Here is a 17,280-nt window from a genome sequence, read left to right on the forward strand (position 1 = left end):
CCACCAGATGCTCTTTTTGGCACACTCCAATTACTCCAAAACACACTTGGGAAGACTAAGACGTAAATGGGCCAATACGGACTAGTAAAGAGAGGTAAATTAGGAAAACTTGGTATTTTAGCATCACCCTCTGTACAGAGGGGCACAAAGCAAAAGCAGACAGGTCTAGAGCACATTTAGTAAGCAAGTCACTGTGTCTTATCTCAATAGGACTGAATAATTTGTCCACACTTTAGAAAACCTCCATTCTTACCCTCAGTGATGAATATAGTGAAATAGTTACATGAATATGTATACAGAAACGTATCAGAAGAGAGAGTGGCTCAAAACACTGCTCCCTCCAGTAATCATATCAACAAACAAGACAGAGAAATCTGTTTGGCCGAGGGATCTGGTTCTCTCTTTTTGGTAAGATCTTTTATCTTAAACACAGGAGTCAAATAACCAAGCTCAAGATAGTCACAAAAAATAAAGGATGTATTTTTCTCCAAAGATCAAAACCATAACTAACGTAAGACATTCATATTAGAAGTTCATTGTCCAGAAAAAAATTCTGCCATATAAAAAAAAGATACTGCAATTGCTTTACTGCTCAATGATTTCCTTGCTCAAACTGCTTAATTCTTCTCTCTTGAAGTTTTGTCAGTAACTTGCTTTTAACTACAACATAAAACAATTTTTCTTCACCACCCTCATCTTATCTAAAGCTCTTCTTTTGTTCTGGAGAGTTTTGTTGCATGCTCCTCTATAAATTTGCTCAAATGCTCTAAATCTCTGTCCCCGCCTTCAAATTTAATAGGGTTGTTCTTCTTGTCCCTTGGAGCAAAGTAGATAGTGGGGAATCCCTCCACTTTGTAGCGGTCACTCGTCACATCATTGGCAGTAGCATCCATCTTGGCTATGATTAGATTTTTCTCATTCTTGTATTTTTTGCCTAGCTCTGTATACACTGGTTCTAGTTTCTTGCAGTGTCCACACCATGGGGCATAAAACTCTATGAGAACATCATTCTTTGGATCCATTACTATGGTATCAAAAGTTTTACCCACTACCACTTTCACAGGCCCTTTGTTATTTTTTGGCACCGGCTGGGACTTCACAATAGGCTTCAGTTTTCCTAGAAGGAAGTAAAACACACACCACCGTTAAAATACAGTAAGAGCAGTCCTTATGATCTCCCCCCTCCAAGAAAGGCCAGAAGTACATCCTCCCACCAGGGAAAAGCATTATGTCAGTAAATTAACTTACCTCCGCATGAAAGACTAGTTTGCTGGTGACCTTTTAGCACAATGACCTCATGAAATATAGGCAACAATTTGTTTCACAAACCCCTAGAACCTTTCTCCCTCTTTTTATAGCTGTCCAACCACAACGTATTACACAGTGATTTATTATTAGTCCCAAATGTGAGTGTTCAGCTCACTCTTCAAAGCTGCAAGAACATTTTAGGCCTGCCAAACACGCTCAGTTTTAGAATACAGCTAGATGCCACAGCACAGTCCAAGCAAACTTAATGAACTGAGACTGAAAATAAAAAGGCAAACAACATTCAAAGGCTTTAACCCACAGAACACTGTAAGGTTGCATGTAAGACTTTTTTGCAGCCATTGCCTCAGGAAAAGCTCTTGGAAGGGAAAAAACAAAGCAAACTGCTTAGACAACCCTATTTTAGAAACTGTACCTTTTTTGAATGCCAGCACAAATTGCCTGAGTACGTCAGAGTCAAACTCTTCTGGCTCCATGGCATATTTCTTGCCACCTTCATCCAGAATGGCAACATTGACATCCTCTCCACTCTCAAGCAGGCCCAAATCTTTTATTTCAGAAGAATAATCTTCCTCATCAGAAACAGCAAACACATACTCAGGGAAGTCTTTGGCCACTTCTAGGACTTTGCCTCTCCAGTACTGGGTAGCTGAAAAACAAGAACACAACGGGATTAGTAATTTCTAGTTAATTACTGCTTGCTTCCTTCCAAAGCAGAGCAATAGCAATCTTGGCAAACTTACCAACACGATAGTCAAAACTGAAGTCTACAGAATAATAAACAACCACTAGAGGACGCTTGGTGTATCTTTTAGCATCATTGGAAGGCTTGCGATGACCCACTAGAGGCAAAGCATGTTTTAGCACGTGCTCTTTAATCTCCAAGCCATCTGTAGAGTCCTGTGTAACAAAATCAGGGAAAAAGTTCAGACAAATGGATTTAAGTGGCATTTTTGTTACACAGTAGTGAAAATTGATCTTGATGCATGCACAAATAAGAGGGGCATATTATAAACAATGCTGTCACCATAGTCTTCACATCCTTGAGCATTAAAGAATTTACTATTCTACCCTTAAACTGAGTATTGTAATGGTCAATTATTATTTGAATATGTAACCTCTGGGTTAATTTCATAAAGCGTTCTTAAACAAAGCCATACAGTTTCAGGGGACAAAGAGGTTGCCTCAAGTATCTAGTGGAGTACTTCCAACAGGAAGATGCCAACTCTTCATATGTACAAAGAAAGAGAACCTTCAATCCACACACAAACTTCCTAGCTTTGGATCAGCTACTCACTTTAAGATCCAACACATGCATCTTGGGCTCGTGCTTTGACTGAAATTTTTCTGGCTGCATAACAACTAGTCTTCCTGAAGGTGCTTTCAATAGTTTTGCAATTTCACTGCTGAAGGTGTGATGGAACTTGTAATCTTCTCTTAAACCATTAGCTGAAAAATTAAGGTTAGGGAGAAGGCAAGTCATCAAGAAGCAAACCAACAGTTTCCAATTGAAATCTCGAGACTGCACTGCAAGGAAACTCTTCCCATTCCCAATGAGACACAGAACAACACATAGTCTTGTGGAACAGCTCTCATCCAGGGCTGAGAAGCACATTAAAATACATACAATTCAAGCAGCGCTATTTGAATGCTGTTCAGGCTACCTTATCAAGTAGATGGGTGGTTATGTATTCAAAAACCTTTAACAGCTTGTCAAACGTGTGGTGAAACAGCTACTTGTTTATCAGTCTCCTACTGCTGGCTTCTCCCCAAATAACAGAAAGTAGAGCTGGAAAGAAACTCACAAGGTCATCTGGTCAATCTATTTGCTCTGGGGCAGCCTGGGAAACAGTTCTGTATCTTGCCATAGTGGAACAACTAAATCAGCTCCTGTTTCAACTATAAAGGACAGCAGTCCCAGAAGCAGGCAGAGCCAGGGGAGAAGAACTGCCCACACTGCTCTCAAGGCTCTGGCAGAAACCAAGAGCTGCTGTGAGTGGTTTGATCATGTGAGACACAGGCTGAGCACTTAACTGTTATACCTCTTCTGTGTGGTAGTAAATATCATTAACAGGATGGTCAATGCACAATGTCAAAACAGTTTTTAAGAACAAATGTTGCCAGGAATGGTCTAACTACATTGATACAGAGGTGGATAATTATTCTTTTTCTAGCCCCCCCCCCCCCCCCCCAAGTTTGGCAAAGCTGAGCCTCTGGAACTGTCATACAAAACAAGCAATGGCAGACAAAGCCACCAAGGCTTTAAGCCAAGAAGTTGTGATTTATTCCTCAGCCAGGAGTTTTCCCTCCTCTTTAATCTACATGTTTTTAGGGACATGATACCAACAGGTATCTCCTGTAACTGGCTGATACTTTAATTATAGCCTCAAAATCTAGTGTGAGGTTTTTTTCTTGAGTACAGGTGGAAGAACACCCTTCAGTCTTATTCCTCTCCAGCTTCCCCCCTGATCGAAGAGCAGAAACAAAGGATCTCACCATGCCCAAAGTCCTGGGCAGGATCTCAACAAAACATTAATTTCATTAATGATTTTAAAACATTCTTTACCTGCTTCCTGATAGAGCTGATAGGCTTTGTCATTCTCTCCACTAAAGACACCAATGATAATGACATCATCCCCATCCCTCAGAAATTCCTGTACTTGCTTGGTAGCCTGAATCTGTTTGGATGGAGGACCAGCCTGTTCAATCATGTAGTCGACAATACCTGTGAGAGACAAACCCAGCCCCAAAAAGTTGCTCAGAACATTTACTGAACTGAAAGGTTCAGGCATTCCCTCTACAACACTGCTTAATACCACATTTCCCATGAGCATCTTTCTTTCTGTGCAGCCCTCCTGCAGTAACTTAAAGACCAAGTCAGCAAGAACTCAGTCCAAGCTTTTAAAGCTACAGTTCTGGATACTTTCTTTCAGGTTGATTTCAGAAGAGGTGGCCAAGCACTAGTTCCATGGATATCAGCTGATTTTTCAAGAAACCCTCAAGGAAATTCCAGACCCTTCACTGTCTCATGACCCTATGAGCCGAAGTTCTACTTGGGCTTGGAAGTCTCAAGTCTTCCCTCTTATTGATATGTAATATTGAGCACTTTACCAGCCCTTAGAGCACATTCCAAAACAATTAAATGCCGCCCATTTAGCTGTACTGCCACTGCTTCACCATGTGTATTTAGCTTATATTAAAAGGAGCTTATAGTACCACCAGAAGACATTACAAAGATTAGAGACAAATTTAATGCTGCCCTACATAGGCAGAAGAGCAGGCTTTCAGGTTTTCCCAACTAACATTGCTAGGATATTAATGAGTCTGCAAGTCCTATAGGTACATATGTGATCAAACCCTCAGGAAATAAGAAAAAACTAGAAGTTGCAGTACCGTATTTTTCCCGTGGACCACTGTAGTCATAAGGTTTGCCTTTGCGGAATATTTTCAGAGTTGGGTAGCCAGTAACATCAAACTTCTTTGCAAGCTCAGTTTCAGCAGTGGCATCGACTTTAGCTAGGGGAATAGGAGGTGTGAGCTTGCTGAGCTCCTGGGCAGCCTTCTCATATTCTGGAGCAAGCCTTTTGCAGTGTCCACACCTAGGGAAGGAGAGGGGAGGGCAGTTTTTACAAGCCATAAGTCCTGCTAGGTACCTTCCACCTCTGAAGTAGAAGGTTAAACCTTCCAGAATGGAGAAAGTAAAAATGAGGTTATTCACTAGAGAAGAAGTCTTGAGTCTAGAAGACTTGTCTCTCCAACCTGATGCTAGCCTCTATGGCTGGCCCCACATTACTATCAGTAGTTTGAATTTCAGAGGCCATTTTTAAACTAAGGACCAAATCCCTTTGGTTTTCAGATCTCTCAACATGTTCCTAAATTAGTAGATAAATAAGGAGAATCTTCAATGAAATTTTGGAGACCACCCCTTGCTGAGACACAGATCCAGCCTAGTCTTCAATGCAATCCTAGACCCAGATTAGAACCAAAGGACACCAGAGCTATACACACCTACCAAGGCAAGCCTCTTTAAAAGAGGCATAACAACATAAAACAGGTTCACCAAGCATGTTCAGGCCAGTTGTGCTGAGGAAGTACAGGGGACTGTCTTCTTGCTTACCACGGAGCATAGAACTCCACCAGGATTATGTCAGCACCATTCACAGTGTCATCAAAATTATCCTGGGTCAATACCAGTGTAGCTTCTGGTGGAGGGGTCCAATTGGGGTCAGATACCTCCTTGACTTTGGCCACAATTGCTGAAAGACAGTTCAACAGCCCAATCAGCAAGTCTGCATTATCATACCAGTAGCATATCAAATGCAAGAGTCTGTATCAAGAATTTAAAAAAATCAAGACTGACAAGCATGGTCTTGGACCAAAGCTTACATGTTGAGCTTACACAAGAACACTGTCTTAATCAAGCTCCTTTACACTTTACTTCATCGTTGGTATTGCCAAGGTCTCCTTTCCACTCCACACAGCATCCTACTTATGCAGAGCACAGATCTGTACTTTGCAGCACCACAGCACATGAATTACATTTCAACAGACAGATGAGGTAGTTTTCCCCCCGGCTCTGACTGAAGTTGGACATATTCATTAAGCAAAAAACAAGTGGGTTTATAAACAGTCAGTATATAGAACAGATGTTTCTTATTAGCTGATCCTTCAGCAAACATGAGACCACCTCCTCTTCAAGTCATATTTCTAGAAACCTTCCATCAGTAACAGCACTACCCACTACCTACAAGATTCTCTTCTAGCACACAGCCAATTGAGAATTTCAGTCCTCAGTGTTATTCTGCTTAACATAAAGTAATTCAGATCAAAGTCCTTCAAAACAGTCACACAAAGAAGCAAGACCATATACCTCTTTGGTGGTTTTTTTTTTTTTTTTTTTTTTTTTTTTTTTAGAGAATTGCAAAGGACTGGTGCTTACCGTCTTCTGTCCGAGAACCATCATAGTCAACAGGTTGGCCTTTTTTCAGGATTTTGATGGTCGGGTAGCCACTGACATCAAAACGACTTGCTAGTGAGGTGGCTGCAGTAGCATCTACTTTGGCAACTGGAATAGGAGGGTCATTGTCCTTCAGAGTTTTGGCTATCTTTTCATATTCAGGAGCAAACTGCTTGCAATGCCCACACCTGTCAGAGGAAGACAAAAGTAGATACATAAACGAAAAACAGATCCACAGGAATGTTTTGCTGCTCTGCATTTCCAGGATGTCTTCTGGCAGATGTTCACAAAATCAATATAAAAATGTTTGTCTTGCTATGTTTTCAGATCATGGATAGAGAGTAACTGTAGTTAATGTGCTGTTTGTTCAAAACCCAGCTGTGGTAGTCTGCCCCTGGCTGAACACCAGGTGCCCAGCAAAACCACTCTGTCACTCCCTGCCGAGGCAGGGGAAGGGGAACACCATGGGAGGCTCATGGGGTGAGGGAAGGGCAGGGGGTGGCTCAGCAATTACTGTCAGGGGCAAAACAGACTCAACTAGGGGAAATTAGTGTAATTTATCACCGTTCAAATCAGAATAAACACCTTCTCGCCGCCCCGCTCTTCTTCCCAGGCTCAATATAATTCCCGATTCCTCTACCTCCTCCCACCAAGGGGGCACAAGGGGACAGGGAACAGGGGTTACTGTCAGTTCATCACATGTTGTTTCTGCCATCCCTTCCTCCTCACACTCTGCCCCTGCTCCAGCATAGGGTCCCTCCAATGGGAGACAGTCCTCTGAACTTCCCCAACATGAGTCCTTCCCACGGGCTGCAGTTCTTCACACACTGCTCGAGTCCCTTCCATGGGGTGCAGTCCTTCAGGAACAGACTGCTCCAGCGTGGGTCTGCCAGAGGGTCACAAGTCCTGCCAGCAAACCTGCTTCAGTGCTGGCTTCCCATGGGCCACAGACTCCTTTGGGCACCCACCGCCACAGGCTGCAAGTAAGTACCTGCTCCACCATTAACCTCCAGTGGCTGATGGGGACAGTCTGCCTCATGGTGGGCTGCTGTGGGATCCCTGCTCCAGCACCTGGAACGCCTCCTCCCCCTTCTTCACTGAACTTGGTGTCTGCAGGGCTTTTGCTCTCATGTAGTCTCACTCCTCTCTCCTGCTGGCAGATTTTTATTTTTCCCTCCTCCTTAATATCACAGAGGCACTACCACTGTTGTCAACTAGCTTGGCTTTGGCCAGAAGCAGATCCATCTTGGAGCCACCCACCCTGGTAGCCTCCCTGCTACCAAAACTTTGCCATGCAAAAGCACCACACCTACTTTTGGTTTGTAATTTTTTCATTTGACAGACATGTCCATATATGTTTTATAAAGCCATTGTAAAATGTAATTAACAGCTGCTTTTACAACAAAATCTCAAACCTTGTACCATGCTTCTTCCTCCCTGACCCTCCAAATAAAATCTCAGACTTCAATTTCTCCCTACTCTAGGTTCATCTTCTCTACCTACCACCCTAAATTGAACTAAAGAGAAAAATGAACCTGTATTTAAGTTGCCTAATGAAATATCACACTCACCAGGGCAGAACACCACCTGCTCTCTCTTTGGCCACACCAAACCTCTTTGGGAAGAACACAGGCTCTAGCTGCAAAAGCTGCCACAACAGAGGACACCAGCATAAAACACAGCTGAATATAGCGTGGCAAGGATATGGACCAAGTCCAGAGGAGCCCACAACGATGACCAGAGGGCTGGAGCACCTCTCCTGGGAAGACAGGCTGAGTTGGGGTTGTTCAGCCTGGGGAAAAGAAGGCTCCAGGGAGACCTTATAGCAGCCTGCCAGTACCTAAAGGGGCTGACAAGAAACCTGGAGAGGGGCTTTTTACAAGGGAGTGTAGTGAGAGGACAAGGGGGAATGGCTTTAAACTGGAAAATGGTGGATTTAGATCAGGTATTAGGAAGAAATGAGGGTGGCGAGGCGCTGGCACAGGCTGCCCAGAGCAGCTGTGGGTGCCCCATCCCTGGCAGTGCCCAAGGCCAGGCTGGACGGGGCTGGGAGCAGCCTGGGCTGGTGGGAGGTGTCCCTGCCCGGGGCAGGGGGGATTTGAACTAGGTGATCTTGAAGGTCCCTTCCAACCAAACCACTCTATGACAATTCTATGAAGCTGAAGACGAAACCAGAAAAAAAAAAAAAAAAAAAAAAAGAGAGGGAAAGTAGCATGTAGCAGATAGTCTGCGCTCCTTAGCCTCTCAACTGGCAGGAAGGGGAGTAGGAAAGAAAAAAAAAAAAAAAAAAAAAAAAAAGAGGTGTTTAGTCTGTGATGACCACACATCCTTCTGTTCAAATAAATCCAGCTTCTTGTTCAGTTTTCACACAGGCAACCTACAGCTGCAGAAATAGTATCTACAGCCAAGCAGGGATGGGATTCTTTGTAAAAGAGTGGTACTAGTTAAAATGCAACTCCACCTCAAGCAAGATCATATTCCCCCTTCTATTTAAAGACTAAAAGAGGAGAAACAAGTCAGCTTTATATCACTAAGCCACAAAGCAAAAAGGTTTTGGCTGCAACACTAACTCATCAACTTGACTGCAAATGTATCCTGCTCTTGTTTTCCCCCAATAACCATCCCTATTACTTTCGTCCATAAGAACGCAAGAGAAGATACATTCTGGCCTAGATCCTTTGTCTGTTATATGCAGGTAAATCCATTGTAGTTCCCCTAAATGCACCAGTGCTACTGTGTACACTGATATGCCAGCAGAATTATCATAATTGGTTAGATGTACAAGGCACTGTTTAAACTGTTAATACTAATGAGCTATATCCCTACTCACACCACACCCTTCCAGCAAGGGCAGAGATTTGAACTTGGACAAGGGAGACCTTCTCGCAGTTCCCCTACTAGGGAAGTTTCGTCCATCTAGATGAGCAAACACGCAAGTTATCAGTGGGCCAGCACAAGGACACAATAGCAGGCTGCCAGATCACACTGCATTACTTTTCTGGAGCTCACTGGGACCATTTCCCTTCCCCGAGAGGCACAGAGCAGGGACTGAACCTGGGCTGTGCTTCTCTTGGCATGGGATCCCTCAGCATTACCCACATCTGTGGAGAAAGAGCTCGCTGTTGTCTGTCTGTACAGGGGCAGGGAAATGGGTACCTCCACACCACCAGAACTGTCTCCTACCTTGGACTCTGCGGAGTCCAGTGCTTCTCCTGCATGCCAGCTACTCCTAACCCAAGCTCACTTTTTAGGAGCATGTCCTGTCAGAGAAGACCCTGACATCCTGCACCTAAGGAGGTACCACAGGCTGCAAACCCACCATGGTGCATAGAACTCCAGCAGCACAGTGTCCTTGTCTGCAGTAAAGGTGTCAAAGTTTGCATCATTCAAGACTAATACACCATTTTCTTCTTTAACTACAGAATCATCATCATCATCATCTTCATCTTCATCATCATCATCATCACCGCCATCATCAGCTTCTTCTGTAACAGATTCTGGAAAAGTGAAAATGCAATAGGGATTAGACTGTGTCAAGTTTAACATTAAAATAACACTAGCAGGTTAAAGATTTGGTAAGTATATTCTGTGGTTAAAAAAGTATCAACACAATTTAGTTCCTGCTCCATATAAAATGACAGCTACTTCAGTTTGCAAAGAGCTTGGACTCAGATGCTTGACCATTTAATTTTTGTCCACTCTACACCAGCTAACAGCATAAGTATTTCAGTGAAGTGTCAAAATGTATTTTGCGCTTCAGGGCAAACTAGTAAAATGGACACAACAAGAATTAACGCACACAGACCTATGTCATGGTTGTTACCAAAATACATTGGGTATCTTGTTGAAATGTTGGAAGCGAGACATGTGTTGTCGGGCAAGAGGGGCACACGGATGATACCTGAATTCAAAAAGAAGCCTTCCGTCATGCAGCAAAACAGCTGTCCTTCAAGTGCAGCAACTTGTGGTTGGAAAAATATCAGGTGTCTCATACCAGATAAGTAGATGTTATCTGTCCCCAGTGCTTCCCTTGTACCCTTACTCATTACAGTTGTAACACCACAACTGATATGCTATGCTCTGCCTGTTTGAAGGTCTAATCAAACAAACTCACTCAAATGCCATCATTTCACTACTACCAAGATGGTTTAGAGGCAGTGCTTCAAAATTATGCTTCTGTTCCTGACTGCTCAATCCCACCCCTACCACCTCAATATATTTTGCATTCAGTTACAGCAACGTTTCAGGCCTGCAATTCATTGGATAGGCTTTCCACTCACAGAAGCATCACTGCTCTGGATCAGCAGGAGGCTGCACAGTGAGTGTAAAAGCAAACAAGTGACTGTCACAGGAGTCCTGTGAAAATCCATTCCTGTGCACCTGGTGGATACCAAGTACTCTCCTAAAAATTAATGGAGTGAGAACTTCTTTCAAAGAATTTTTTCGGGAAGCCTTCTATTTAAGGAGGCCCAATCCACTGGTCCAGAACAGGCCATTCAAGGAGAAAAGACATTTGCTAAATTACTGAAGCAAAGTTCGCACATGAAATCTGAAGCCAAGATATTTCAACTGGTTCAGTCTTTGTTGGCTTGGAATTTGAGATGGGTTCTTTAATATTTGATCTCTCACATGTTCCTTTAAAATTTCATTTTTTTAAACTGCTGTCATTGGAGGCAAGCAGACCTTCTTGAATGACTTTAAAGGAATGTTAAGCCACAGAGCAAGTAATGAAAATACCTCATCCCAAATGAAAACTGTGAAGCTAAGGCTCTTTCAACCACTGAGTCCCAGGATTAGGGAAAAGAAAAATAAGAAAATTAAGGTTTGTTGTTCAATTGTGACCAAGCTGATCGGAGTTGCTGCAGTAGGACAGTAAATCACATACACGTAAGTTATTTATTCAGGACAAGAATTCTGAAACTACTCTGATATCACCTAGAATGTGAAAGTTGATAATGATAAATATGTAATATACAGGTATGAAAAAACCAAACCCTGCTATTTTAAGACCAAAGGCAGCCACAGGAATAAGCTCACCATAGACAAAACTATGCTGTTAAATTGCAATACCTATTTTTCTGTTAGAAGAAGGTATTAAAAAAACATAAGTTTATATGCTCTCAGAAAACAATATGTGCTCCTGGAGAAAATGTATTTATCTTAATTAGAACACAACCATACACACCACCAAAATATTAAAGCTTCTGATGAGGGGAAGAGATCACAGGAGGTCATTTATCACACAACAGTAGTCACCTGGATTAAGTTTCTTCCAAGAACTACTACCATTTCTTCTGATCTACGAAGCAGCTAAAAGCACTGTTTGCAAGTGGACAATGCCTCTTGTGTTGCTACCTCTGAGCACTTGCAGTGAAAGGGCTGAACTGTCAGAACACCCTTGAAGTGAATCTACAGCAGTCACGTACCTACAGGAATGAATGTCCTGGTGAAAAAGCCTAGTTTTCAGGGGGTTTCAGCAGTCAAAGCTTCTGCTTACAGAAGTAACTATAAAGCTGTACCCAGCAGTTTTGAGGGCTATGTTTCACCACAAAGTGTTCATGGTTGGTCTGTGCCTGAATTCCCCGCAAGTTGTGCAATGCCTATTGCTTTTCCAAGCAAATCACTTCAGACTTGATTTTTCCTGACACAAAGGAATTTGAACAAAACTAGCTGGCCAACTCTGCTCACGCATCTCTGAAACTCACTACCAGGTTGCAGCTCTCATTCAGGCTTACTATTGCTAACTACCCACCCCCAACAGACAAAAGACCACTGCAGCTACTGTGGCACAGGCTCACGGTTTAAGAAGCAGAGAACAAACCACCACCTCCAAAAACAGCCTGCATAGATAGAAAATGTTACCACTAGATCTAACGTCCATCACCAAAATATTTTTTTATCTTTCCCTGCAAGTGTCTGTATAGCCTGCCAACATAAGACTTCCTTGACAGTGACACATTGTCATGGATATTATACACACCCACTTCCTCCTCCTTGGAGGTGGAGGCAGGACAATAGCATGGAACAGCAGGACTCCAGCTTTTGCCAACTGGCTTAAGGAGGGCATGCATTTCCAAACAAAAAAGGTAACCACACCTATAGATTGGTCCTTAACAGTACAAACTCGCCCTCTGCAGTCTCCAGCTTCACCAGTACCTAAGGTTATCCTAGCTACGTCTAACATCCCCTTTAGTGTTGGGACTGAAAGGCCTGCTTCAAGGACCTGACCAAGTACGGGAGAAGGAATCCGCAATTTTTTCTAACGAAAGAGCAACAAACTTTCCTCTGCGTTACTGAGTTACAGTTTGAAAATAACAGATACAGAATGAGCTTAACTGTATCACCTGAAAAGGCAGAAGTAGCTAATAAATATTTGCATAACACAGCTCATGAAAATAAAATAGCTGCACCCAAACTGAAGCATCTTTGCTGCTGCAAGTGCATTTGCCACACTGCCCTAGTCAAATTTCTTTTCCAAAGCCACACAGTGCAAGAAAAATCCAGACAAAACCAGGCTTCATCCCCTGAACAATCAATTTACATAAGGTTACTTCTTTGTTACTTAGTAAATTTATTACAGGTTTGCATTTCAAGGACAAAAATGGAAATGCTTAACTACATGTATTTTTAAAGCAAAGGCTTGGTAAAGCCTGGTTCACGATTTATATACAAATTTGAGATACACAACAGACATAGGAAAACGATTCAAGTTGTGCAAAGGATTAGTGTTCAACTCACACACAGGAGGAAATACTTCCATCACTATACATCTTTGATACTAAGAACTCACACGATGAGAAACACTGCACACATGGGAAATATTGATGAGAGCCTGGCTGTGAGAAACTGAGCTACTGCTGTCTGCCAAAGGACCCAGGCTGCACTGTTACACCACAGGTGTTACTTCATCATCTGATGGTAGCGGGGGAAATAAGTACCTGGCTTCATCACAGACTACAAAGTGATAGTAGATCAAATGTTCTAAACAAAAGCAGAGAAAGAGACATAATGCAAAATCTTCCCATGAAGCTATTTCTTTTTAATTCTAAGGTGAAATATATGTATCTCCTTATTGCAGATACTATATCCTATTAAAAAAATAAATCTCTTAATCCTTATCCTACACATTATGCAGTTGGTGACACAGATAAGGTACCTTGACATAAATGCATTTCTTCAAGTTCCAGTGCCTGTTCACTAAGCAAGAATTTGCAGGACAGGAGTTCAGGAGGTCATCCATAATCCAGCCTCCTTGAACGCCCTCCAATACTTAACATACAGCAGCGTTAAGGTAGGAAATATGAAAGGTGTAGGATTTCTCAAAATCCACGTGAAAGACGCTTAAAACAAAAAACCCAGCACTTTCAAAGGCCTGCCTCCTACGTACAGTTGCTAAACTTAAGTCCGAGCAGCTTTGTCTCAGCTAATTTTGGAAAGGAGAAGACACGCATCAGTGAAATTCAAAGACAATGGGAAGAACCACCAAGAAACTCGCAACAGGCGGCTTTCCTTCTGGGGAGAAGCCCAGGCACTTGGTTTGAGACACACAGGGTGCACAGATTCCCTGAGCTAGGGGGGTCAGGAAAAGAGGGCTCCGTCGAATAACGAAATGGCAAATTCACCGGCAATTTCAAAGCCAGCACTCGCCAACATGGCTAATGGCCAGCTTTCAGCCCCGAGGAGGCGAGGCGAAGGCGCCGCGCAGCCAAGCGGCGGCTAGCGCGTTACGAGGAGCAAGCAGCTCTCCGAGCCACCGGCGCCCGCACGGGAGGGGGGGAGCGCCTCGCCCCGCCGACTCGGCCCAGAGACCCGCGGGAACGGCCCGCCAACCCTCATCCGCAGGCAGCCCCCGCTCCCCCGCTCTCACCTCCGTCACCCTCTTCCTCCTCGCCGGCCGCTGCACCCCTCGCCAGTAGGGCGACCTGGGCAAGGCCCAGCAGCAGCATAAGCACCCACAGCCCGCTCGGCCTCATCACGCCGCTCCTCAGCGCAGCGCAACACCGCACGGCACCGCACTGCACAGCTCCGCTCCGGCCCTGCCCGGCCCGCCGCGCCCCTCACAGCACGCCGCGCCCGCCCATTGGCTGCCTCCCCGCGACGCGGGCGGCACGGCCGCCAATCGCCTGGCGCGTCCCTCTGAAGCGGCGCCGCGGTGAGCGGCTGAAGCCAGGGGCAAGCGCCCGCCTCCCTCCATAACATCGGGCGCCGGCTCTGAGGTGCCTCACGCCCATTGGCTGGCGGCGGGCCGCCAACCGCCGGCCGCCACGCAACTCAGGCGCAGCCGCCCTGGCAGCGGGGCGGGGGAGTGGGGGAGGCGGGGCTGCCGCCCCCGCCCCAAGGGCAAGCAGCCACATCGCCCTTCGGGATTGGCGGCGGCGGACGCTGGGGGCGGGCGGAGGGCGGGGAGAAGGGGAGGGGTGGGGCCAGCGGGCGACTGCAGCCAGTGAGGGCGCGCCGCGTATGGAGGGCGGGGCGGGGGCTGCCGGGTCGGCGGGAGGGGCTCTCCTCGTCAGGAGTCCGGCGGGGGTGGTCGCGTTCCAGTTCATGGGGCGTGGGCTCGAGGCTCCTGGTGGCGCAGGCCCTGAAGTTTGTATTATCTAAGTAACTGGGGTGGTTTTGTTACCGATAGATCGTAACCAGGAAAAATCTCCAAAGCAAATGACAGTACAGAAAGACGACATTGATTTATTGCAGCGCTGGGTGCGTGGGGGATCTCTCCTGGTAACATGCACACCAACGTACTTGGGGGTACGTGTTACATATAGTAGAGTACTTGCATATTCATAGTACATTATATATTCATTCAGGCGCAAGATTGCTTACAAGTTTCTCGCTTCTAGTGCAAATCAGTGATAGCAACCCCTTATCAGCTTGTCTCCTCTTGCAGCCAGAACTTCTTCACTTGCAGTCTGCTTTCTGCATAACTGAAGGCGGTGGTCTTACCGCTGTTCCTGCCCGGGGCTGGCTGCCTCGGTGAAGTCCTCTCAGCCATCAGTTTTGGTGACTTGCGACGGTGCGTACGTGAGCATTACCGGCTTGAGAGGGTGGGCCAGCCCGACCCAAACCCTGTGCACATTCTTGTTTAATTAGATCAGAGTTTGGTAATTAAGGAGTTGATGCAACCTTTTGCCCCTGGCTGAACCCCAGGCGCCTGGTAGCGCCTCTGTCACTGTCCCCCCCCTCCGCCGGGCAGGGGAGGGGGAACCCCACGGGACGCTCATGAGTCGGGGGGAGGGCAGGTGGATGGTTCAGCAATTGCCGTCACGGGCAAACCAGACTCGACTTGGGGAAATTACTGTGATTTATCGTGATTCAAATCAGAAAAACCACCCTCCCCCCCGCCCCTCCCTTCTTCCCGGGCTCCACCAATTCCTGGTTTCTCTCCCTCCCCCGAGCGGGCGGGGGCCGGGCCATGGGGGTTACGGCCGGTCCGTCCCGCGGGGCTTCTGCCGCCCCTTCCCCTTCACACCCTGCCCGGCCCCAGCGTGGGGCCCCGCGGGTGCGGCCCCCCGGGCACAGCCGGGCCCAGTGTGGGGTCCCCCGCCCGGCCCGGCCCGGCCCCTCTCCCCGCGGGGCCCCGGCCCTGCCGGCAGCTGCCCCAGCGCGGGCTGCCCGCGGGTCATGGACCCCTGGGGCACCCCCTGCCCCCGGTGCGGGGGGCGGGGGGAGCTGCCCGGCCAGGGGCTCCCCGGGCTGGGGCCACAGCCTGCCCAGCCGGGGGCTCCATGGGCCGGGGGCTCCCCGGGCTGGGGGTGTTATATAAGTTGGCGATAATAACTGGTCAAGGCCAGAGCCAATTGACCCGAATTAGTTTATTAAGGCAAGCAGGAACAAGCACAACAGCGCTGGGCGGCCGGGGAGTCTCTTGCTCCACCAACGGCGCGCACCCAGCTCCCGAGAGTCACTGGTTTTACACCCTTCGTTTTCCTGTATATGTGTCTCCTTTAGCGGTGTACTCTGCGTGTGCGCGGCTCGTTGCTAGGGGGTCGTTCATTGTCTTCTTCAGCCTCCTGGTGGTCGTGGGGATTGTGAGAAACTATGGACTAGGGTATTGTTTATTTAAATTTATGTTAAGCCCATATGTAAATGTAAAGATTAGACAACAAAAGATAAGATAACCGCCAGGTGTCCAGGATGCCGCTTGTGAAAAGATACGATCACCGCCAGGTGTCCAGGATGCCGCTTGTGAAAAGATACGATCACCGCCAGGTGTGCAGGATGCCACTTGTGAAAAGATAAGATCACCGCAACAACAAAAGCATGACTCCACTACCTCATGAACATGGAAGTAAAGATGTATGAAAAGGGACTGTTTGAACTGCTCAGTACGGCAGTTGGTGAAACGCAGACTCCCCTGTCATCCAGCGCTGTTTTGCTCATATTCTACTTGCTATAATTAATAAAATTTTAATTGGATTATGATCCGTTGTGGTCTCAATTTATAACAATTTCTGGTGCCGTGACTCGGATAAGGAACAGTGGGCTTTGGTCCTCCGGGGAGGTGCCCCGCGACATTTCGCGGCCCCGCGACCAACAGCTTACTCCAACCTTACCGACGAACCTAAATTCTAGAATAATGAGCAAAGGAGAAACCGGTAAAATCCCATAAAAATTCTGTGCACGGGAGTCCGGACGAAGACGCAGGACGCGTAAGTATATTGCGAATTTGTTTGCGGGTTTGCCGTTCGGGCGGGATTGGGTTTCCTGGAATATAACGAATGAGAGGTTCGATATACTGAACCAAGCGAGTACGGACTCTTAAGTACTGCGTTTCCCATCTCCCGCGAGGGACTGGGCCAGGAACAAGGGGAGCGAGTGAGTGTATGTTTGTGGATATTCCAGAAGATGGGGGCGAAGGGCAGCAAGCCTTCGACTCCCATGGGAAGGGTACCTACTGTACCCAAGAATACCCCTCTGGCATATATCTTAGACAATTGGAGATATTTCCCTGGAACCCTAGGGAAAGATAAGCAGAAAATGATAGAATATTGTACTAAGATATGGGGAGGGAAGATTTCTAAAAATGTCTTTTGGCCAGTCTGTGGGTCAGAAGAAGA

General features: G+C 46.2%; 1 protein-coding gene and 1 long non-coding RNA gene across 4 annotated transcripts in view; one reads left to right on the forward strand and one right to left on the reverse strand.

Annotated features, from left to right (window-relative positions):
- Positions 1-456: 456 nt before the first annotated feature.
- Positions 457-14,339, reverse strand: PDIA4 (protein disulfide isomerase family A member 4). 3 transcript variants are annotated; one of them, XM_080386089.1, is made up of 10 exons: positions 14,091-14,339; positions 9,543-9,705; positions 6,206-6,411; positions 5,384-5,522; positions 4,660-4,865; positions 3,833-3,991; positions 2,564-2,715; positions 2,010-2,166; positions 1,682-1,915; positions 457-1,117 (listed from the first exon to the last, which is right to left on the reverse strand). In XM_080386089.1, exons 1-10 carry the CDS (start codon positions 14,194-14,196, stop codon positions 702-704), a joined length of 1,938 nt encoding a protein of 645 aa, XP_080242215.1. In that variant the 5' UTR covers positions 14,197-14,339; the 3' UTR covers positions 457-701. The 3 variants fall into 3 exon arrangements, with proteins under 3 accessions (XP_080242215.1, XP_080242214.1, XP_080242213.1); XM_080386088.1 differs by having other exon boundaries at positions 9,543-9,708; XM_080386087.1 differs by having other exon boundaries at positions 9,543-9,720.
- A 125-nt stretch (positions 14,340-14,464) lies between these two features.
- Positions 14,465-17,280, forward strand: part of LOC308063322 — a 51,471-nt gene continuing 48,655 nt past the window's right edge. The window contains exon 1 of the long non-coding RNA XR_013927921.1: positions 14,465-15,236. This is a non-coding gene — a long non-coding RNA (uncharacterized lncRNA). The remainder of the gene's footprint in view (positions 15,237-17,280) is intronic.

The sequence above is a fragment of the Falco punctatus genome (genome assembly GCF_963210335.1).
Source record: "Falco punctatus genome assembly, chromosome: 4".
NCBI lineage: Eukaryota > Metazoa > Chordata > Aves > Falconiformes > Falconidae > Falco > Falco punctatus.

What these genes read in the sequence shown, in the direction of transcription:
- PDIA4 (XM_080386087.1), bottom strand. Translation starts at nt 14,196, where the DNA reads ATGAGGCCGAGCGGGCTGTGGGTGCTTATGCTGCTGCTGGGCCTTGCC. An exon ending in GGAGGAAGAGGGTGACGGAG is followed by an intron (nt 9,721 to 14,090) that starts GTGAGAGCGGGG and finishes TCACTTTTCCAG; the next exon opens with AATCTGTTACAGAAGAAGCT. An exon ending in CTGGAGTTCTATGCACCATG is followed by an intron (nt 6,412 to 9,542) that starts GTGGGTTTGCAG and finishes TTCCTCTGACAG; the next exon opens with GTGTGGGCATTGCAAGCAGT.